At 49.1% G+C, this 23,551-nt stretch overlaps 1 protein-coding gene across 1 annotated transcript; it reads right to left on the bottom strand.

Annotated features, from left to right (window-relative positions):
- Positions 1-15,439: 15,439 nt before the first annotated feature.
- Positions 15,440-23,164, bottom strand: Mrpl4 (mitochondrial ribosomal protein L4). Its single transcript, XM_012950930.2, has 9 exons — positions 22,986-23,164; positions 22,838-22,901; positions 22,604-22,754; positions 20,176-20,227; positions 18,453-18,570; positions 16,839-16,945; positions 16,613-16,722; positions 16,451-16,527; positions 15,440-15,756 (listed from the first exon to the last, which is right to left on the bottom strand). Exons 1-9 carry the CDS (start codon positions 23,040-23,042, stop codon positions 15,611-15,613), a joined length of 882 nt encoding a protein of 293 aa, XP_012806384.2. The 5' UTR covers positions 23,043-23,164; the 3' UTR covers positions 15,440-15,610.
- Positions 23,165-23,551: the final 387 nt, after the last annotated feature.

Below are 23,551 nucleotides of genomic sequence, written 5' to 3'. Positions count from 1 at the left end.
TTGGGGGAGGTGGGAGGGGTGTTCTGCCTGCAGAGTATGTTTGCTTTGTTCACCTAGAATAAAAAGACTTTGAGCACAAAAAAAAATCCCTGCTGGAGAGATGACTTAATGGTTAAAACATTTGCCTGCAAAAACCTAGGGCCCAAGTTTGATTCCCCAGTACCAGGTAAGCAAGATGCATATGGTGGCACATGCATCTGGAGTTCGTTTGCAGTAGCTAGAGCCCTGGCGCACCCATTGTCTCAAATATAATAATAAGGCAAAATAAATGTATGCACAGTTTTATTTGTGAAGGTGAAAAAGCAGGGATTTTGTGACAGTTACTTTTTTTTTTTAAAGAGTATCCTCGGAAGACTTATGGGACATTGAGCAAGACACAGGAAATGAGGGAGCCACACCAACATGGGGAGAAGAACACGGAGCACAGAGCACTACAAGTGTGAAAGTCCAGTGGCAGAAAATTCTGGCTTGGTGGCATACACGTGTCATCCCAGCACTTGGGAGACTGAGGCAGGAGGATCAGGAATCCAAAGCCTACTTAGGAACCTGGCTAGGCTACATGACTGGGGCTGGACAGAGACATTGGACTTATGCCAATTGGACTTGCATTGGAGGAATACAGCAGGGGGAAGGGTGACTCCCTGTTCAGGTTGGAACCCTTGTGAGGGTAAAAGGCCATTTCTGAAGTTGGGGATGAGACAAGAATGGGCACAGGTTGGTAGAGAATAAGGAGACCTTCCAGGCTTATGCTGACTTGGCATTTTTGCCCCTGCCCTCTGCTGTACTTTCCAGGAAGGGCTTGGTTTCCTCCCTGCTGCCCAGTGGTTTCACACAGACAAGGAATAGGCCCACTGCAGGTCAGAAACTTCCAAACCTCACTCTGTGCTCACATGCATTCTACCCCCAGAGTAGCTCTGGTTGTTTTTGTTGGTGGTGGTGGTTTTGTTTTTTTCATTGTTTGGACAAGGTCTCATGTAGTCCAGACTGGCCTTAAACAAACAATGTAGCCCAGGATGACCTTGAACTTTTAATCCTCCAGCCTCCACCTTCCAGGTGCTAAGAGTTATCTCAATAATTTGGTAGTACCTTTTAGAAACAGGATTGCTTCCTGTCCTAGGTCTGGCTGAGGTAGTTCAGTGTGAGGAACAGGTTCTGACTCATTTCTTTGACAGTCCATGTGGCAGTGATAGGTCCCACTGTTTCCTGAGAATTCTGATACAGATGGGATGGCATTGGTATATCTAGGCACAACCAGCTAGACAAGGCTGGGTGCTATAAGAGAAAATGCATCTTTTTCCAGAGTTTCGTCCCCTTCTGTATAAGAGCCACAGCTGGGCTGGGCATGGTGGTGGACACCTTTAATCCCAACACTTGGGAGGCAGAAGTATGAGGATTACTGTGAGTTCGAGGCCATCCTGGGACTACAGAGTGAGCTCCAGGTCAGCCTGTGCCAAAGACCCTGCCTTGAAAAGGCCAATAAATAAATATAAAAAATAAAAAAGCACATGTGGGCCTGGAGGGATGGCTCACTGGTTAAAGGTGCTTGCTTACCAAAGGTTTGCAAAGTCGGCCAACCTGGATGCTCTTCAGCTGGATGCAGAACTGTGATCCCAGTGCACATATGGCAACAGGAGAATCGGAAGCTGAGGGCCTGCTAGTCTGACATTACTTTGCAGTCTTCAGTTTCTTTGCAGTGCTAAAGAAACACAGACACCTGGAAGCTGTCCTCTGACCTTTTCATGTGCAGTCACCCACATCCACGTAAATGGTAAGAGGCACCTCTGAAACAGGTAGCACACTGGACTAGCCTCAGCACCCTTTGATAACTGGCTCCAATGACTTCTTTGGAGATTTTTCTATGTATGTGTGTGTTAGATCAGACCAGGTCCTAATACGGAGTCACTGAGGATGACAAAATGGCAATAAGAAGCAGCCTTATGGGAAAATAAAAGACCCAAGTTGACTCCATTTCTCAAAACCACCTGACCCATTGTTTCCCCTTGCCCATAGGCCAGTTTCTGTTATCCTTATCTCAAGAGCTACCTAACCTGCTTTGATGATACACCCTAACTGCCTGACCATAGTCTCATTGATTAACAGAAAAATTCCCCTGAAGAAACTCCCCAACATCACAAATGAGCCCCTCATTCCCTCCCAGCAGAAAGGAAGGCCTTATAAAACCTAGCAGCACATGCCTTTCCCAAATAGAACTTCTACTTAGCTTCAGAGTGGTCTTGCCTGTTCTGGTCGTTCATGAACCTTACATCTGGTGCTGTGACTGAGGAGGCTCCTGGTTGCCCTCTCCAGTGGCTAGACCTCTCCTTTCTCCGAGTAGACCACTGAACTGCCACTGACCCTCTGAAGGCCTCAGACTGTCTGCCTGGTGCCCATTCACCATGATTCTGCCTTGCTCTTCTTCCCTTCTTCGTCTCCTCCCTCTTTTTCAGTAAGTGCTCCTCACAGGTTGGCCTGTCTTCAGGTTTATCCTCTTCTCGTCTAAGCCGTGCTGACATGTACCCCCCTGTCTGCTTCTGGGCACCCCAGGTCTTGAGACTCATTCTCACCACCTTGGGTCTCTCTCCAGACTACAGAGACCTGTAGGGCACCATTCAGCTTGGTTTGCCAGCTTTGGGACACTTTCCTCCTTCCTTCTCTGCTTTTTCCTTCCATCTTCACTCTCCTCTTTCTCATCTCCTCTTGGTGTCAGCACCCTCTCCTTCTCACCTGTGATGGGAAACAAGATCTCTAAATCATCCTCATCACACCCCTGGCTTGTCTCATTAAGAATTTAAACCACTGAGATTTCAGGATATTAAACCTTGCTGCCTAATTTTTTACTGCAATACAACTTAGCCACAATATAAATTGGACAACAGGTCTATATGGCCCAAAAATGGTACTTTCGATTTCAAAATTCTTACTGATTTAATTAACTTCTGCCACCACATAGGCAAGTGGTCCAAGATACCCTATATTCAAGCATTATTTGCTCTACATATCCATCCTTCTCTCTTTTCTGCTTGTCCTACTCACCAGATTCTTCTGGCCAAGGTCTTGAGAGCAAAATCAAATTCAACACCCTATCCTTATTCTTCCCACCATCAGATCTTGATCCAGCACCATCAATGAACTAACCCCTACTGTTCCTCCCACTCCTCCTCAACCCCCCTAACCCACCTCCTTCTGACCTCCTCACCACCTCTGCCCTCTCCTCTGCCCTGCTGCTCAACACACTTGCTCACACACAGTTGGAGTTTTTCCGCTACATGAGGTTGTGGGGACAGAGGGAACTGTATGCATCCATGTCCTATTTTCTATGCCTGACCTGTCTCAAACTGAAGTGTACCTAGGATTGTTTTCTCTGACCCTGCCCACTATACTAAAGAATTTCACTTCCTACTCCAGCCTAAGATCTTATCTGGCATGGTATCTGTGTCATCCTGTCTACCACTCTCACACACACCTGGGAGGCTGCTCAGGCCCACACTGACAATATTCATCTAACCAATTCAACCTATCCAGTGGGCACTGTGGCAGCTCCTGGGGAAGACCCAAACTGGTCTTCTACTTCTACGTCTACTACCAAGTCCCTGCCCCTACTGGTCAAGACCCACACCCCCCCTCAACAAGGAGGGTAGCTCAGGACCAGATGGGTGTCTGCCTCTTGGTGGGCCTCCAGAAAGCTTCCCACAAGGTTATTAGGTTGAATAAACTTCTCTCAATAACTCAAGCACTTGATGAAAACCCAACAGGGTTCAAGGGAAGACTGACAAAGGCACTTACTCAATACACCTCCCCTGATCCCACTTCCCAGGAAGGTGTGTTGATTCTTTTTTTTTCCCAAGGTAAGAGGTCTCACTCTAACCCAGGCTGATCTGTAATTCCTCTCAAGGTAGCCTCTAACTCATGGAAATTGTCCTACCTCTACTTCCCAAGTGCTGGGATTGAAGGTGTGTACCATCATGCCTGACTTTTTTTTTTCTTTATTTCAGAGAGAGAGAGAGAGAGAGAGAGAGAGAGAGAAAGGGAAATAGGTAGAGAGAGAGAATGGGTGTGCCAGGGCCTCCAGCCACTGCAAACGAACTCCAGATGTATGCACCCCCTTGTGCATCTGGCTTACGTGGGTCCTGAGAAATCAAACCTGGGTCCTTTGGCTTTGCAGGCAAGTACCTTAACCACTAAGCCATCTCTCCAGCCCAGGCTTTTTTTTTTTTTTTAATTTTTTTTTTTTTGACTGTTTCCAACATTTTTTTTTTAATTTTTATTAACATTTTCCATGATTATAAAATATATCCCATGGTAATTCCCTCCCTCCCCACCCCCACACTTTCCCGTTTGAAATTCCATTCTCAATCATATTACCTCCCCATTACAATCATTGTAATTACATATATACAATATCAACCTATTAGGTATCCTCCTCCCTTCCTTTCTCCACCCTTTATGTCTCCTTTTCAACTTACTGGCCTCTGCTACTAAGTATTTTCATTCTCACACAGAAGCCCAGTCATCTGTAGCTAGGATCCCCATATGAGGGAGAACATGTGGCGCTTGGCTTTCTGGGCAGCCCAGGCTTTTTGATTCTTAACACCCACTTCCTATCTCAATCTGAGCCTGATAATTGTAAAAAAAATTCAAATGCCTTGAAAAGGGCTCTCAAATCCTCCAGGGAGATCTGCTTGAAATGGCCTTTAAAGTTTTGAACAGCCTAGAGGACCAGAAACAGACCAATAGACTGGCCAGAGAAAAACAAAAATACCAGCTCATGGCTTCGGCTCTCTGTACTCCTAAAAAGAAGACATCAGGACCTCAACGATCACCACTGGGACCCTGCTTCAAGTATAGCACCACTGGTCACTGTGCTAGAGCTTGCCCCAACCCATGCCTGCTGCCAGGACCCTGCCCTCACTGCAGACTCCAGGGACACTGGAAGGTTGATGTTTCTCCCTGTCTCACCAAGGTAGGCCAGCCCCTTCTCCTCAGCCCCCCACAGCTGCTCAGCGAACTCCTTGGCCTAGTGGCTGAAGACGGACAGTGCCCTGGGAACTCAGCCCCCAACAAGACTCTCCACATCACAATGGAGGAACCCAGGGTACCAGTCCACATGGTAGGTAGACCTGTCTCATTTATATTAGATACGGGGGCCACATGGTCTGTCCTGACATCCTACTCTGGCCAGACTTTTCCCTCACAGATTTCCATAGTGGTTGTATGTAGACGGTCAACCTCATTCCCTTCATATTTATTGCTCCTCTGCCCTGCAATATTTGGGACACTCCACTCCCTCTCCTTTCTTGTGATACCCTCTCGTCCTGCTCCACTTCTAGGCTATCTTGTGCCAAAACTCTCCCTGACCCCCCACTCACCCTACATCTTTACTTTTATCCCTGCTCCCTCCCTTATCAAGATCCCCAGCTTCCCCCTTCCTGCTTCTGAGGTTGATACCCAAGGGTGGGACACTTCATCACCTGCTCTGGCCTCTCTCATCACCCACCTGTCTGTATCAAACTCAAGGATCCTACAGTGTTCCCTTGTTGGCCCCAATATCCAATCTCACTCAAACACCGTCGAGGACTTAGACGCATTATCTCTCACCTCCTTCAGGCTGGCCTCCTCCGCCCTACCTCTTCTCCCTGCCATACCCCTATCCTGCCTTCATCAAGCATGATGGAATCTACTGCTTAGACCAAGACCTCTGCTTAGTCAATGCTGCTGTCTTGCCCACACACCCTTCTCTCCCATGTTCCTTCCTCCACCACTCACTTCTCAGTACTTGACTTCTTCTCTGTGCCTCTCCACCCTGATGCCCGTGATCGCTTTGCTTTCACCTGGGAAGACCCTGACATCCACACTGCAACCCAGCTAACCTGGACTGACCTCCCCAAGGTTAAGAGACAGCCCTCACCTGTTTGGCCAAGCCGTGTCCACTGACCTGTCCCAACCTGTCACCTAGCACACTTTTACAGTACGTGGATGACCTTCTGCTCTGCTCACCCTCTCTTCCGGACCCCAGATGACACATGAACAAATGTCTCTACTTTCTAGGCTCCAGGGGTTACAGAGTCTCCCCAAGTAAGGCTCAACTCTCTCTAACCCAAGATAAGTAGCTTGGTTTCCTCCTTACTCCCACCCCAGGACAACTAACCCTACACTGCAAACAGTATCTTCGCTCTCTCTCCCCTCCTACCTCCAAGGAAGAAATCCTATCTTTTCTTGGTTTCTCTGGGTTTTTCAGAACATGTGTTGCCAATTTTTCCCTCCTGGCAAAACCTGTCTATGACAAAGCTAAGGGGACGTGCATGAACCCCTGGATCCAAAGACCAAGATAGATGCTGCCTACAAGATGCTCTCCTGTCAGCACCAGTCCTGGCTCTTCCTGATCTCCAACAGACAGTTCTTCTCTATAGCACTGAAAAGGGAAGAATAGGACTGGGAGTTCTGGGACATATTAGAACCTACACCTCCAAACAATTAGAAACCTCTGTCTTGGGCTGACAGTGCTGCCTACTTACCCTAGCCTCAGTACCACTCTTGGCCCAGGAAGTGCAAAAACTCACCTTTGGCAAAAAGCTCACAGTTCTGTTACCTCATAGGCTCAAGGTCCTCCTCTCTAATGCCTGCCAGTCAATCTTAACTCCACCCAACTTCAACATTTTCATATTACCTTTCTAGACAATCCAAACATTACTTTAGACTTCTGCCCCTCACCCCTGCTAGCCCACCTACCCTTCTACTATTACATAAACTACTTACACACTCCTGACTAGAGATTTTACAAGAGCTTGCTTACCACCACCCCAGAATTTCACTGTCCCTTCCCCGATCCTGACCAACATTGTATATAGGTGGAAGTTCTTCTACCCCCCCCCAACACACACACAGCGGTCCCAAATAGCAGGATATGCTATTGTTTGAGATGATCAGATAATAGAGACTGGCCTGTGGCCTAAGGAAAGTACATTCCAGAAAGCTGAGCTTGTTGCCTTCAGCAGAGCTCTGAGTTCAGCCCAAGGAAAGACAGTTAATATATATACTGGTTCTAAACACACCTTGCATATTTTCCACTACCATGGTATCATCTGGAAGGAAAGAGGTTTTATCTCAGCAAAGGGAACCCCAATTATTAGTGATCCTCTTATGGGTATTTTGGTATTGTGGCTTAGTTAAAAGATCTTGGATAGGGGGCGGGAGAGATGGCTTAGCGGTTAAGCGCTTGCCTGAGAAGCCTAAGGACCCCAGTTCGAGGCTCGGTTCCCCAGGTCCCATGTTAGACAGATGCACAAGGGGGTGCACGCATCTGGAGTTCATTTGCAGAGGCCCTGGCGCGCCCATTCTCTCTCTCCCTCTATCTGCCTTTCTCTCTGTGTCTGTCGCTCTCAAATAAATAAATAAATAATTTTAAAAAAAAAAGATCTTGGATAGGGCTGGAGGTATGGCTTAGAGGTTAAGGCATTTGCCTGCAAAGCCAAAGAACCCAGGTTCAATTCCCCAGGACCCATGTTATCCAAATGCACAAGGGGACACATGCATCTGGAGTTCGTTCACAGTATCTGGAGGCCCTGATGCACCCATTCTCTCTCTCCCCATCAAATAAATAAAAATATTTAAAAAAAAAAAAGATCTTGGATAATGGGGATGTTTGAACCTCATTAGGATTGATAAAAACTATGGGGATTTTTTGTTGTTGTTTTGAGGTAGGGTCTCACTGTAGCCCAGGCTGACCTGGAATTCATTAAGGAGTCTCAGGGTGGCCTCGAACTCACAGCAATCCTCCTACCTCTGCCTCCCAAATGCTGGGATTAAAGGTGTGCGCCACCACACCTGGCTACTATGGGGATTTAAGTTTAACTGAATGCATTGCATTTTACATCATGGATGGTTATCAGTTTATGGGGGACAGGGGCGGAATGTGGTGGTTTGATTCAGGTGACCCCCATTGTTACAGTCAGGTTTGCATTGCTGGTAGAAATCACCTAACCAAGAGCAGCTTGTGGGGAAAAAGAGGTTTATTTTGGCTTACAGACTAGAGAGGGAAGCTCTGTGATGACAGGCAAAACAATGGATAAACAGTGGTTGGACACCACCCTCTGGCCAACATAACAACAGAAACAAGAGAAAATGCCAAACACTGGAAAGGGGCCTGTGATGGTTTGATTCAGGTGTCCCCCATAAACTTATTTGCTAGGTTCCCAGCTGATAGAGATTTGAGAGTTAACACCTCCTGGAGAGAATGTATTGTTGGGGCCGGCTTGTGAGTGTTATAACCAGTGTCCCCTTGCTAGTGTTTGGCATACTCTCCTGTTGCTATTGTCCACGTGATGTTGGCCAGGGGCTGATGTCCACCCTCTGCTCATGTCATCATTTTCCCTGCCCTCATGGAGCTTCTCCCTTGAGCCTGAAAGCTAAAATAAACCTCTTTTTTTCCACAAGCTGCTCTTGGTTGTGCGATTTCTACCAGCAATGTGGACCTGACTGCAACAGGGACACTGGCTATAATACCCACAAGCCCGCCCTCAACAATACACTGCCTCCGAGATATTAATTCCCAAATCTTCATCAGCTGGAAACCTAGCATTCAGAACACCTAAGTTTATGGGGGACACCTGAATCAAACCCCTACACCTTGCTCTCTTTGCACTAAGGCCTCCCCACAAGGTGGGGCCTGACCCCATCCTAAAAACCTCAACACTGAGGCTCTCTTCCTGGGGTTGACTGGCAAATAGACTTCACCCCACATGACCCCTCACAAAAAGACTAAATATCTTCTCACTATGGTAGATACCTTCTTGGGATGGGTAGAAGCCTTCCCAACAACAGGGGAGCCTGCAAGCATGGTTGCCTATCACAGTCTCGAGTCCATTCCACCTCACTTCAGTCTTCCCCTTACTATTCAGTCAGACAGTGGACTGGCTTTCATCTCTAAGGTGACTAGCAGGTGTCCAGGTTCCCTAGGAGTGCACTGGAAGTGCCAACATTCCATGCAGGCCCCAGTGCTCGGGTAAGGCAGAGTGGGCCAGTGCCCTTCTCAGTACCCACTTCTCAGAGCTAACTTGTGAGCTTCATCTACCCTGAACGAGCCTGCTCCCACCAGCTCTTACCCAAATCCAGTCTGCCCCATGTGCTCCCTCTTTCCTCAGCCCATTCGAACTTACAAATGGACGCCCTGTCTCACTAGGGAACCTTCCTACTTTACAAAACACCCTGCTCCATGAGCACTTGCCAGCTTTCACGCTTGTCTCCTACAATATGCTTGCTGATTGTTCCTACCTCAACCTTCAAAGGGACCCATCACCCTCTGTCTTAACCCTAGTGACCAGGCATACCTCAAACAATCTCACTCATAGAGCCTCACACCACGTCTGACTGGCCCTCATTTAGTCATCCTCACCACCCCTATGGCTGCAAAGCTGCAAGGCATTGCCAACTGGATCCATATATCACAGCTCAAGCAACTCAAGACACCATCACTATCTCATCAGGAGATAAGGACACCTCTACTTCAACTGGTCCCCATAAACTCAAGATTTCCCATGATCCCACGCTTTCCTTGATCTCAGAATGTTCTCCCTAGGTATGTTGACACCCCTCTGCCTCATCTCCCTCACACTGAGCTCTCTCTTGCTTTTGAATGCTTGTCTCCCTCAGTACCTGATGTTTCAACATCTTAGCTGTTGACAAACTCCTTAACTCTTCCTTCTGCCCTCTCACAAGCTATGCAGAGCCTGTCCCTCTTACCTTCTCCATCACAGATGGAGCTAACTTTAACAGGGTGCTAAAGGTCCAGGAAGGTCTTTGCACCCCAAACCCTAGGTTCATTTCTAATTTTAGTCAAAGAATTGAATAAAAAAGAAAACTGAGAAGGATAATTATTAAATTATTATAGTGGAGGGATGTAGAGCCAGGCACTCATGTGGCTAGAGATCCCACGTGGAGGGCCTGGATAAAAGCATGGAAAGAAAATTAAAAAGAAAGTTCAAGGAGCTCCTGCCATGTGGGGAGCTGCAGGGGATAAAGAACCCATGTGGACAAATGAGCCAAGGGATGCAATAGTGGCACATCTGTCACAATGGAAACCAACTGCCCTCTAAGTGGACTGGAGGGCCACTCCATGGGAGGGAATATATCTCTGATACTGAAAATTTAAAACAGGGGTAGTCATGAGCACTAGGGGTATAACGTCTGCTGCCGTCTGGCTAAATGTATATACTATGCTTATCAAACTGCCCAGTAAGCACTTCTCTTAATGTCCATACCCTTATATTAATGCTACTCTCACTTCTGGTAGAGAACCTTCTCTTTTCAGATGGCAGTGAGCTTGGTATGATGACAAGAGTGCTCAATACTGCAATATCTCTATCACACCTTTCATGTCTCAGGGTCCATTGCAGAAGAGATGGTGGAAAGAACATAAGAGCCAAAGGAAGGGTAGGACTCCTTACAACGTGCTCCCCTTAGACACAAAATGGCCTGGATATCTATGACCTCACAGTGCCTGACACTACAAGACCATCATAATAGGAAGAAAAGATCATGACATCAAAATAAAGGAGACTGATTTAAATGGAGAGGGGATATGATGGAGAATGGAGTTTCAAAGGGGAAAGTTGGGGGGGGGGAGAGTATTACCATGGGATATTTTTTATATAATCATGGAAGTTGTTAATAAAAAAAATTTTGAAAAGGAAAAAAGAACCCATGTGGACAGTAAGGACTAGGGGTCCCTCTTGGCTGGGCCAGCTGAGGAAAACCTCACCCACAGCTGGAAGTTCCCAAGTGATCAGAGAGCCTGCCCACCCCTTGCAAAGTTATGTATAACCTTTTAGTGGAGGTGGGCTGTCTTCTGGCTCAGGTGAAGCCGAGGTTCAGCTGGTTGGTTAGAGATAGGGGCTGTCTCAGGAAGAGGCTAGCCCTGGCACAAGTTCCAGGAGCTGAACTTGACCAACCACAATGTTTAAATGAAAGACCTCCTTCCCAGGAGGGGTCTTGGTTGTTTGTGGAAAAACAGTCTCTGGAACTAGGCAAGAGATAAGAAATCAGATCAAGCTGGGCATGGTGACTCATGCCTTTAACCCCAGCACACAGGAGGCAGAGGTAGGAGGATCACCATGAGCTCAAAGCCACCTTGAAACTACACAGTGAATTCCAGGTCAGCCTCAGCTACAGAGTGAGACCCTATCTCAAAAGACCAGAAAAAAAAAAAAGAAAGAAAGAAAGAAAGAAATCAGGTCATCTTTGATTTCTACCAAGTGCAAACTTTCCTGCCCTTTGTACCTTCAGGGGTCCAGTCACCGTAACTCTACCTCCCCCTTGTAACGACTGCCCTGAGATGCAAGAAACCTCTGCCATGCTGGGATCAGGTTGATTCAACATGTTACACTGGCACCATTTGGCCATGTTCTGCCTCAATCTCATCGCTCAGCCGACTGCATTTCTACAACCCTGTCAGACCAGGTTTAGATGTCGAGCAGCCCCAACTCAAGTCTCAGGGTCACTCACGGTCTTTACTGTCAGGGACTCTGGGATCACTAGTGGGTGGATGGAGTGACAACTTTATATCCCTCTCGGTCTCATTGTGGAGGCACATGTGGTGGTCTGATTCAGGTGTCCCCCATAAACTTAGGTCTTCTGAATGCTAGTCTCCCCAGCGGATGGCAATTGGAAATAAAGCCTCCTGGAGGCGGTGTATTGTTGGGGGAGGGCTTATGAGTGTGATAGACAGTTTTCCCTTTGCCAGTGTTTGGCACTCTTCTGTTCCTGTTGATCTTATGTGGGCCAGGGGGTGATGTCCACTCTCTGCTCAGGCCATTGTTTACAAACCCTGCCATCATGGAGCATCCCCTCCAGTCTGTAAGGCAAAACAAACTTTTTTTTCCCCCATAAGCTGCTTTTGGTCTGGTGATCTCTGCCAGCAATACGAACCTGACTGTAGCAGCAGAGTAAGAATTTTTGGATCCCTCCAGACTGCCCCTAAGACTGTCCAAATGCCCATAGTCAGAGTTATGACACCAGAGACTCACAGCAAACTTCCACGTGATCTTATCTTTTCTACCACATCATGGATATTCATTCTTAACTCTCAATTCTCCCTTCACCACCTGCTTCCTGTGCAATTCACTGGAACGTCCCCTCATAACTGCAGTTCCCTTGTTCAATGTCACTTCCACTTCGGGGCCTCCCTGTTTCTGGAATCCCCTCTCAAGACTCCCTATCCCTCTTTCCTGTCCAAACTGCCTTGACTGTTGGCATAAGGACATTTCTCAATGCCGGCGAGGAACTTTCAAAAACAACTCTATTGAAGCAGCTGTGGTGGCACACGCCTTTAATCCCAGTACTCAGGAGGCAGAAGTAGGAGATCACTGTGAGTTCAAGGCCACCCTGAGACTCCAGAGTGAATTCCAGGTCAGCCTGGGGTATAGTGAGCCCCTACCTAGAGAAACCGAAAATTAAAAGAAAAACGAACAACAAAAAACGTACCTTGCCAAGGGAATCTCCTTCTGTTGTGGCTCCACCCTGTACACGTGCGTCTCCCCGCCACGCCCCCGTCGCTCCCGTGTGCCCAGGAGGGGAGCTGGTGCTTCTCCCCAGCAGCGCGGTAGGGGCGGCACAAGGCCTCCGCGCTGCCCGGGGGAGGGCGGGAGGGCCGGCCGCAGCTTTCAGAACCGAGCGCCACAGTGCACGGTCCACTGCCGCCCCACCACCGCCACGGGACCAACGACCCTCTGCCATCAGTGTTTTTTCTTTCCTTTTTTGGGGGGTGGGGTTCGAGATAGTGTTTCACTCTAGCCCAGGCTGACCTGGAATTCACTATGTAATCTCAGGGTGGCGTCGAACTCACAGCAACCCTACCTCTGACTCCTGGGTGCTAGTATTAAAGGCATGCTTCACCACACGCGGCTGACCTTGAACATTTTAAAATTTTTTTTTGTTCGTTTTCATTTATTTATTTGAGAGCGACAGACAGAGAGAGAAAGAGACAGATAGTGACAAGAGAGAATGGGCACGCCAGGGCCTCCAGCCACTGCAAATGAACTCCGGACGCGTGCGCCCCCTCGTGCATCTGGCTTACCTGGGTCCTGGGAAATCGAGCCTCGAACCGGGTCCTTAGGCTTCACGGGCAAGCACTCAACCACTAAGCTCTCTCTCCAGCCCTGACCTTGAATTTTTAAAAAAATATTTACTTGAAAGAGGGAGGCATAGATATAATGGGTGCACTGGGGCCTCCAGCCACATGTGCAACGTTCTGCATCTGGCTTACGTGGATACTGGGTAATCGAACCTGGGTCCTTAGGCATTGCAGACAAGCACAAAGCCATCTCTCCAGCCTAGACCTTGAAATTTTGACCCTCCACCTCCTCCATGCTGGGATGTCAGGTTTAGGTCACCACGCCTGGCTTGCTTGGATTTTCAGAGTAGGGTCTTGCTCTAGCTCAGACTCCTAGTCTGGCCTCAAACTGGAATGTGGTGAGATTGCCTTGGGAGCTCACCAATTAAAAGGGGGCAGAGGGTGGGAAGCCATAGGACAAGGTATGGCGGCACACATCTGCATGGCTCAGAGTGGAGGATTGCAAGTTTACGGCTGTTGGGCTACATACCAAGATTCTGTCTCAAAACAAGCCAGCCAGAAAGCTGGGTGTAGTGGCACACACCTTTACTCCTAGCACTTGGGAGGCAGAGGTAGGAGGATGGCCATGAGTTCCAGGCCACCCTGAGACTACATGGTGAATTCCAGGTCAGCCTGAGCTAGAGTAAGACCCTACCTTGAAAAAAAAAAATTTAGATATCCTGTGCTACAATGAGGTTCAGTCTGGAATATATAAGACCTTGTTTCAAAACTAATTTCAGAGACAGTTGTGGTGGCACACACCTTTAATCCCAGCACTCTGGAGGCAGAGGTAGGAGGATCACTGTGAGTTTGAGGCCACCCTGAGACTACAAAGTTAATTCCAGGTTAGCCTGGGCCAGAGACCCCACCTCGAAAAAAAAATAATAATAATAATAATTTCAGGGACTGGAGAGATGGCTTTGAGGTGCTTGCCTGCAAAGCAAAAGGACCCAGGTTTCATTGTCCAGTACCCACATAAAGCCAAATGCACCAGGTGGTACATGTTTGGAGTTTGTTTGCAGTAGCTAGAGGCCCTGACACCCATTCTGTTTTTCTGCCTCTATCTCAAAAAAAAAATTAATAATAATAATTTCAGGGCTTGGGTGTGGTGGTAAAGGCCTTTAATCCCAGCACTCAGGAGGCAGAGGTAGGAGGATCACCATGAGTTTGAGGCCACTCTGGAACTACATTGTGAAATCCAGATCAGCCTGGGCCAGAGGGAGACCCTACCTTGAAAAAAAAGAAAGAAAAAAATAGGCATTGTGGGCTAGAGAGATGGCTTAGTGGTTAAGGCACCTGGGAATCATAAGGACCCTTTCTTGACTCTTCAGGTTCCATGTAAGCCAGACACACAAGGTGAGGCAAGCGTGCAAGGTTGCACACACACAAAAGGTGGAGCATGAGAGTTCGATTATAGTGGGTGGATGCCCTGGCAAGCCAATTCCCTCTTGCATTAAAAAAATTTTAAAAAAGGGCTGGAGAGATGGCTTAGTGGTTAAGCGCTTGCTTGTGAAGCCAAAGGACCCCAGTTCGAGGCTTGGTTCCCCAGGACCCACTAGCCAGACGCACAAGGGGGTGCACGCATCTGGAGTTCGTTTGCAGTGGCTGGAAGCCCTGGTGCGCCCATTCTGTTTCTCTGCCTCTTCCTCTCTCTGTCTGTGGCTCTCAGATAAATAAATAAAAATAAAAATAAATATTTTTAAAAAATGGGCATGGTGGCACACATCATTAACTCCAGCAGTAGAGGATCATGCCGGGCGTGGTGGCGCACTCCTTTAATCCCAGCACTCGGGAGGCAGAGGTAGGAGGATCGCCGTGAGTTCAAGGCTATCCTGAGACTACAGAGTTAATTCCAGGTCAGCCTGGACCAGAGTGAGACCCTACCTCGAAAAACCAAAAAAAAAAAAAAAAAAAAAAAGTAGAGGATCACTGTGAATTCAAAGTCACCCTGGGCTAGAGCAAGATCCTACCTCAAAAAAAAAAAAAAAGGTTTTAAAATATTTTGTTTAGTTATTTGACAGAGAAAGAGGGAGAGAATGGGCATGCCATGGCTTCCAGCCACTGAAACAGACTCCAGATGCATGCACCCCCTTGTGCATCTGGTTAACATGGGTCCTGAGAAAATGAACCTGGGTCCTTTGGCTTTGCAGATAAAACGCCTTAACCACTAAGCCATGCCTCCAGCTCAATTTTTTTTTTTTTAATTGAGACGAAGGGGTGAAGGGGCATGGTTCAAAGCATTGGGCAAAACCTGTTTCGAGCACCACAGAAAAAGAACTTTTAACTTGGGACACTGATGTGGTTTTTATGGAAATAAGTCATTCATTCTCCACCAACTTTTGTGTGAAAAATAACATTTATTTTAAACACTAGAGAACCAAGGCAGGCACTCACCAAACCTTAGTACAATTGCCCCTTGTAGGAGATAAGGCCTGCCTGGTTGCTCCCAGGGGCATCTGGAAGCATCTTTTTGCAGAGTGGCTGGTGGTTAGGCCTGGCAGGGCTCCATCAGGGGAAGTCACAGTAGGGCAGGTGAAAGGGGTAGAGTGGTGTATAGCGTGACTTCTGCCAGAGAAGCTTGTCCTCCAGGAAGGCAACAGTGGGTAGGGTGAGGACCAGCGTCTCATGCTTGAGTAGACTGTGCACGTTCAGACCTGTGGTACAGAAGTGTGCTCAACCCCATCCCCTCTGCTTACACGTGCAGTCCTCACCACCCTCCTCCACCTCACGTCACCACACCCTGCCCTCCTTAGATTCAGGTTTTAGTCACCAAAGAACTGCTTTTGGATCTCCAGTCTGCCCCATGTCAAAACCCAATGGAAGAGAGCAAATAGACAAGCACACCATGTCATCAGGAGACCAGAGTGCTAGAACTCAGTGAGCAAGGGACAGGAAGAGGAAGCTTGCAGGGCCTGGCAAGGACTTGACCTTTTCTGCAAGGAGGTGGGTAGCCAAGGACTGAGGGGAAGAGTTGGGTCAAGCTCTCTCTCACTCATGTGTTCATGTGTGTCCTCTTTGGTTGTATGAAGAACAGACTTGATCAATGTGCCTTAGAACCTTTCTTTGAGGAAGGAACCCCAAGGGCACAAAGAGAGATAAGAACTGGGGACCCAGCTCAGTGGCAGGGCTGTTTCCTGGCATACAAAGGGCCCTGGGTTCCATCCCTAGCACCATGGATGGAAGGATGGATCAATGGATGACTGCGTGGATAAATGGAAAGCTCAGACCTGGTCAGGGAATGTGATTGTGTTCAAATAGGCCATTCAGTGACCCACTGACAGCTACAAGACTTGAACCGGGCTTGGTTTCTACCAATAGGACCTGTACCCACAAGCTGCCACTGCTCACCAACTGCTGGAATCAGATTGAAGGTCTTGAGCCTGGAGGTGGCCTCCACAACATTGTTAGGCATCTCCTCATGTGTCCTGCAATGGAAGTCAGGATAGAAGGTGACCCCCATGGACGTGCAGCTCAGGCCCAGCCTCCCCACCCTGCCCAGCACAGCCTCACAAGTCCACAAGGAGCACGGAGCTCCCCCAGCAGCGGTAGCGGGCCAACTCTGTCAAGTACTGTGGGTCTGTGGTGGGCAGCTCCAGGGAATCCACAACATGTAGATCATCCTAAGAAGAGGAATGGAGCCCTGAGCCCTGGGTCCAGAGCCCTGACATCCACCCCAGCACCATGTTATCAGCCCATCCTCCATGATGGCTGCTGTTCCGGTGACACTGTTCTCTACCTGCGCCAGCTTGATGGTCAAAGCCACCTCGAGGCCCAGTGCCCGTAATTTCATGGGTAGCATGTAGTAGTAACTCTTGGGGCCCCGGGGACCATGGGCAACGCCACCTGTGGGAATAAAGGTGTGTAAGGAAATGCTATCCAGTGCTGGGCCTGGAGGGCAGGAATCAGCTTCTATGACTAGTGAAAGAACTATGGAGCTAGGCAGTGGCTGTAAGCTAAGTCTTCACAAGGTCATGAAAGTGGCAGATAGAGCCCTCTGGGTGGTAAGGAAAATGTGGGACAGGAAAGGCAAAACAGGAGAAGGGCCACAGGGGCTGTGGGTAGGTGTGGTATGACGTGCCTGGAGTGCCAGCACTGGAGTGGGCAAAGCAGAAGCATGAATGAGACCCTGTCTCAAAAGAAAGAAAGAGGGCTAAAGGGATGGCTTAGCAGTTACGGTGCATGCCTGTGAAGCCTAAGGACCCAGGTTTGATTCCCCAGGTCCCATGTAAGCCAAATACATATGGTGGCACATGTGTCTGGAGTTCGTTTACAGTGCCTAGGGGCCCTGGTGCACCCATTCTCATTCTCTCTCTGTCTCTAATAAATAAATATACATACGTATATATAAAGGGGAGGGGGGCTGGAGAGATGGTTTAGCAGTTAAGCACTTGCCTGTGAAGCCTAAGGACCCTGGTTCAAAGCTTGTTTCCCCAGGACCCATGTTAGCCAGATGCACAAGGGGTGCACGCATCTGGAATTTGTTTGCAGTGGCTGGAAGCCCTGGCATGTCCACATTCTCTCTCTCTCTCTGTAGCTCTCAAATAAATAACTAAAAAATAAATTGGAAGGAAGGAAGGAAGGAAGGAAGGAAGGAAGGAAGGAAGGAAGGAAGGAAGGAAGGAAGGAAGGAAGGAAAGGCTGCACCAGCACTTGGGAGGCAGAGGTAGGAGGATCACCATGAGTTCAAGACTACCCTGAGACTACACTGTAAAGTCCAGATCAGCCTGAGCTAGAGGGAGACCCTACCCCCTACCTTGAAAAAACAAAACAAAACAAAAAGGCAGGATTTGGTGGTATATGCCTTTAATTCCAGCACTCAGGAGGCAGAAGTAAGAGGACTACTGTGAGTCTGAGGCCAGTCTAAGATTACAAAGTGAACTAGTTCCAGGTCAGCCTGGGCTATAGGGAGACCCTAACCTGAAAAACAAACAACAAAAAAAACCAAAAAGGGAAGAAAGGAAAAATCCTGGCAGTGGCTGGCATGCATTTGTAATCCCAGCATTGGGGAAAGTGGAGACAGGAGGATGCCTGGTCCAGTCTGGCATGCTTGGAGAGTTCCAAGCCAGTGAGAGACCCCCATCTCCAAAAAGGTGGGAAGCATTCCTGAGGACGACACCCAAGGTTGTTCTCTGGCCTCCACACAAGGGCACACACACAAGAGGTCTAAGAAGACATGAAAGAGGGTAGGAGGACAGCTCTGGGGAAGTGAGATCTTCATGTCTGAGTCCTGGTGCCATACACCTCAGGGGCTGATGAGGCAGGGTCTCAGGGTTGATCTACTATCACAGCAGATGTGAGTGCTACGTGCGAGGAAAAACCCAGAGCCCCTCCCTACTGTACCTCCACTCACCTCCCCGCCAGAGGGGGGAGCGGATACTGCCATGTCGGGCGTGCCCAGTGCCTTTCTGTGGCCAGGGCTTGCGGCCACCCCCGCTCACCTCTGCCCTGGTCTTGGTCTTGGCATAGCTCTGTGGGTACAAAGTAAGGAAGGTCAACCAGATGGCACTACAGATACCCATCCCCTAATAGGAATGTGAGCAAAGCACATATTAGTCTCTGGGGGAGGGAGACTGAAAACAGTGATGGGACTGCAGAGGGGACAGCAAAGAGAGAATAGCCCCTATGGCCCAGAACATCAGCCTTCAAAGTGGACCCAGATGTCTGGCCAGGCTCAGAGGAATGGCTCAGTCACTGTTAAAATATGGTTTGGGGCCGGGCATGGTGGTGCACACCTTTAATCCCAGCACTCAGGAGGCAGAGGTAGGAGGATCACCATGAGTTGGAGGCCACCCTGAGACTACATAGTAAATTCCAGGTCAGCCTGGGGCTAGAGCAAGACCCTACCTCAAAAAAAAAAAAAAAAATTGGGAGGGGGGCGCTGGAGAAAGGGCTTAGCAACAAAGTGCTTGCCTACAAAGCCTATGTTCAACTCTCCAAGTCCCAAGTAAGCCAGATGCGAGCATGCAATGTCACATATGCACACAAGGGGGTGCACTTGTCTGGAGTTCGACTGCAGTGGTTGAGGCCCTAGTGCACCATTTCTCTCCCTCATCTCATACAAAAACAACAAAAAAAAAGCGCTGAGCATGGTGGCACATATTTTTAATCCCAGCACTTGGGAGGCAGATTGCTGTGAGCTCGAGGACACCCTGAGACCACACAGTGAGTTCCAAGTCAGCCTGGACTAGAGCAAAACCCTACCTCAAAAAAACCAAAACCAAACCAAAACAAAAATTTGGTGGCTGGAGAAATGGCTTAGTGGTTAAGGTGCTTGCCTACACAGCCTAAACATCCAGGTTTGATACCCAGGACCCATGTAAGCCAGATGCTCATGGTGGTGCATGTGTCTTGCGTTCATTTGCATTGGCTGAAGGCCCTGGCATGCCCGTTCTTGAATAAATAAAAAATAAAAGTAAGTAAGTTTTTGTTGTTGCATGACACAGGATCTCATTATACCACCCAGCTGGCCTTGAATTTTCAATCTTCCCACCTTGATCCCTCTAGTGTTGGGATTACAGGCAGATACCACCATACTTACATACATACACATACATACAGCTTTCTGACCCTGGAAAGTTCTTGGCATAAAATTCAAGTTTCTTGCTATGGTTTCTACTGACCTCTTTGGTCACACTTGGCTTGCAGTCCCTGTCAAATAGCTCTACCCTACCCCATTGAACCTGTGATCTAGTTAAGTCAAATGCCCCATTGGACTGGGAACATGTCTCCAAGGTAGAGCTCCTGCCTAGAGTCCAAGGTGAGGCTGGGGGCATGGCTCAGAGGTGGAATGACTATTATTAACTTTACTTGTATATCCTTGATGACTGATTCATGTTCGTCTGTCCCAGTAGATAGCAAGTCCATGGGAGAAGGAACCTAAATAGTCTCATCTCACCTTACAGAAGCCCACAGTGGTGCATGCAGAGCAAAGGCCTGAGCTTTGATCTGCCTGTGTTCAGGACAGCAGATGAGGCCTGAGTCCAGTAACCACAGAATATACCCACAGGCCTCCTGTGCCACCTGCCCCCAAGCACCATGGGACACTGAGCCACCTCCCTCTGCTCAATACTCACAATTCTCTTGAAGTTCTTCTGCCAGATGGCAACCTGATGCAAGACATCCAACCTGGGGGAGAGAGACATGAAAAGGCTACTCAGCTGGAAACTGTCCCATGTCTGCAGGGCTATAAAGCAGTCCCTGGCCCCTCCTCTCAACCTATGTTTATCTGCCCTTTCCAGACCAGAGCTGATGCTATCTCCAGCCAGGCTGCATGGTGGATGAACTACAAAACAAAATGTGGGAATGAACTAGAAGAATAAAATATGAGTATAAAGTACAGAAAAGAATGTGGGGACCGAGCGTAGTGGTGCAAGCCTTTAATCCCAGCACTTCGGGGGTTTGCCAATAGTTCGAGGCCACCCTAGGACCACATAGTGAATTCCAGGTCAGCCTGGCCTAGAGTGAGACACTACCTTGAAAACAAAACAAAACAAAACAAAAGGTACAGAGTCCAACCTCAGGGCCTTTGCACGTGCCACTTCACTTGTGCCTGAAATCCTCCTGCCCTGCCTACAGGTGCCAGCACAAACTACCCCTAAGGAGGATGCTAAGCAATGAGCTGCCCTTCCTCCTCTCACTCCTTCTCACAGTACCTTGCTTCTTTCTTAATATGCCACTTACTTGTCAACTCTATGATGAACTGTCTGCCTCTCTACCCCTGCTGTCCCACTACTACTAAATAGCTAATAAATACCTGAAACATAGTCGGGGCCACTTGGTGAAATAAAACTTTTGGGTATATTTGGTTAAAGACAATACTGAAGTCAAACTCACCAGTCTTTTTGGTTTTGATACTGCTGTGTTTTTTTTTTTCTTTACCAGGTGTTTTTTTCTTGTTGTTGTTGTTTTGGTTTTTCAAGACAGCGTCTTGTTCTAGCCCAAGCTGACCTGGAATTCACTATGTTGTTTTAGGGTGGCCTTGAACTCACAGCAATCCTCCTACCTCTGCTTCCAAGTGCTGAGATTAAAGGCGTGCACCACCACACCCGGCTTTTATTTTATCTAGTTATTTGAAAGAGAGAAAGAGGGAAAGAGACAGGGAAAGAGAAAGAGAGAGAATGGGCATGCCACAGCCTCCAGCCACTGCAAACTCCAGATGTGCGCACCCCCTTGTGGGTCCTGGAGAGTCAAACCGGGATCCTTTGGCTTTGCAGGCAAACACCTTAACTGCTAAGACATCTCTCCAGCCCCCTATACCCTGCTATTAAACATATATTATTTTATTTTATTTATTATTATTTATTTAGATTACTTTGTTTATTTTTAGAGAGAAAGAGGCAGATAGAGAAAGAGAGAATGGGCATGCCATGGCCTCTTAGCCACTGCAAACAAACTCTAGCCACATGTGCCTCTGGCTTACATGGGTGCTAGGGAATCAAACCTGGGTCCTTAGGCTTTGCAAGCAAATACCTTAACCGTTAAGCCATCTCCCTAGCCCTTGGTTTTTATTAGTATAAAATTGTTGGATCAAAGTTGTACTGAACCAACTAGAGCACAGGGGAAATATATAACCTTGACAGCAGACTGTTCTTTAATGGAGGGCAAGCAGGTGAACAGGGAAGGATGGTAAGTTCCATTCCGAGGGCTTGAGGCTGCGGGGCTCAGAAGCAGCTGAGCCGGATATTTAAAGAGAAGGGAAGAGCAGGTCAGATAATAGGGGAAGGGCGAGGAAAAAGGAATGCAATCGGAACAGGGCTATTCCCTTTGTTGACTTGTTTTCTCAGCTGAGACTCTTAGGTCTGGCTTACTAGTTCTCCCCCCCCACCCCACCCCACCCCGAGGTAGGGTTTCACTCTGTTTCTGGCTGACCTGGATTTCACTAGGTAGTCTCGGGGTGGCTCAAACTCACAGCGATCCTCCCCAGTGCTGGGATTAAAGGTGCATGCCACCAAGCTAGGCTACTGGTTCTTAATGATGGCACGGCTTGGGGCAATGGTTCCTGTGCAACAGGTAACCTTATCAAGCTGTACTTTGGGTTATTTACAACCTGAAAGAATTTCTTCTGTGTTAAAGCCTGTTCCAGGGCCAGCATTTAACGCCTGCTGGGACCCCAGTCTTAACCCTTACACCAACAACAATAATTGTTGTTTTTGAGGTAGGGTCTCACTTTAGCCCAGGCTACCTTGGAACTCAACTCTGTATCCCAGACTATCCTCGAACTCACGATTAAAGACATTCATCACCACCTGGCAAGCACATGGCACAATGCATGTGGGTTCTGAGGACTGAACTCAGGTACTTGTGCCTAAACCTTGTTTAATCATGCAATTTTCTGACACTCGGTAGGACGGGGCAGGATTTTAACAGGCACTCGGATTCCAGGATCGAGTCCTTAAGCCCCTTTCAACTTCACACAACCCTGGAACAGCGAAAAACGAGCCCGCCCCCCACCCAACCCGCCTTTGGCAAGTTGGAAAGAGGTCCCATTGCAAGCTCACTCACCGGGGCGCTGTGGCGAAAACATCGGGGTGCAGCTCGGCCAGGCCCACGCGCTCCTGGTCATAGCCCCGCAGGGACTCCACCCAGGCCTGCACCGGGCGCTTGGGCAGGGTGATCGGATGCTCGCACTTGCGCAGCACGGGATCCTGGCGACCTGAAGCAAGAGGTCAAGGGTCACGGCCAAAGGTCAGAGATCGGGGTCGCGGCCCGCTCTACGCTGACCGCAAGCTCTCTCACCCAGACTCTGCTGGGGCTCCAAGGCCGCCGGCCGCGCTGCGTCTTCCACCAGCGAGTTCAGGCCCTGTAAGAGAAGGGCGCGAGTGAGAGGCGACCCCGGAAGCCTTCACCTGGGAACTCCGACACCGCCCCGAGTCCTCCGCCTCACCCGGCAACCCGAAGGCCCAAGCCAGACCCGCGCCGCCGGCCGCACGAAGCGCAGCATGGCGAAACGCGCGGTCCCGACGCCACCAGAAGTCGCCTCGCGGTGACGTCGCGCGCCGGAGCCCCCGGCTGGGCTGGAGCGCGGGAACACGGGCTGCAGGTTCCACCCAGCGGTCCCCAACCGCGTCCCAAAGCCGGTCTGAACGTCAGCCCTGGCGGGAGGCCGCGGGGTGACGCGTCACGTGACCGCCCCGCCCCCAGGGCCCACGGACGCGCCGGGGAGTGAGGCTGCGCCGGCCGCGGGCCCAGCACGGCGCCTGCGCGCCAAGCCTGCGCCCGCTCCCCGCCCGCCCCGGCTGGGAGTGCGCGCGCGCCGCCTCCGTGCAGGCCGCCTTGTTTAACTCCCACCTAACGATTATTGGGCGGACCTGCTTAGAGCACGCTGGAACAGAGCTATGGCCCTCTGGAACCATCGGATCAGCTCTATGTGTCCGTCGCCCCTAAACTAGGATCCTGACCCTTCTTACACCTTCCAGGGCTCTTCCAGGATGAACAAAATTGTGAGTCCGC

Source organism: Jaculus jaculus, chromosome 2 (assembly GCF_020740685.1).
Source record: "Jaculus jaculus isolate mJacJac1 chromosome 2, mJacJac1.mat.Y.cur, whole genome shotgun sequence".
Classification (NCBI taxonomy): domain Eukaryota; kingdom Metazoa; phylum Chordata; class Mammalia; order Rodentia; family Dipodidae; genus Jaculus; species Jaculus jaculus.
Note: the sequence above shows the minus strand (reverse complement) of the source record. Positions and strands in the feature narration are given on the sequence as shown.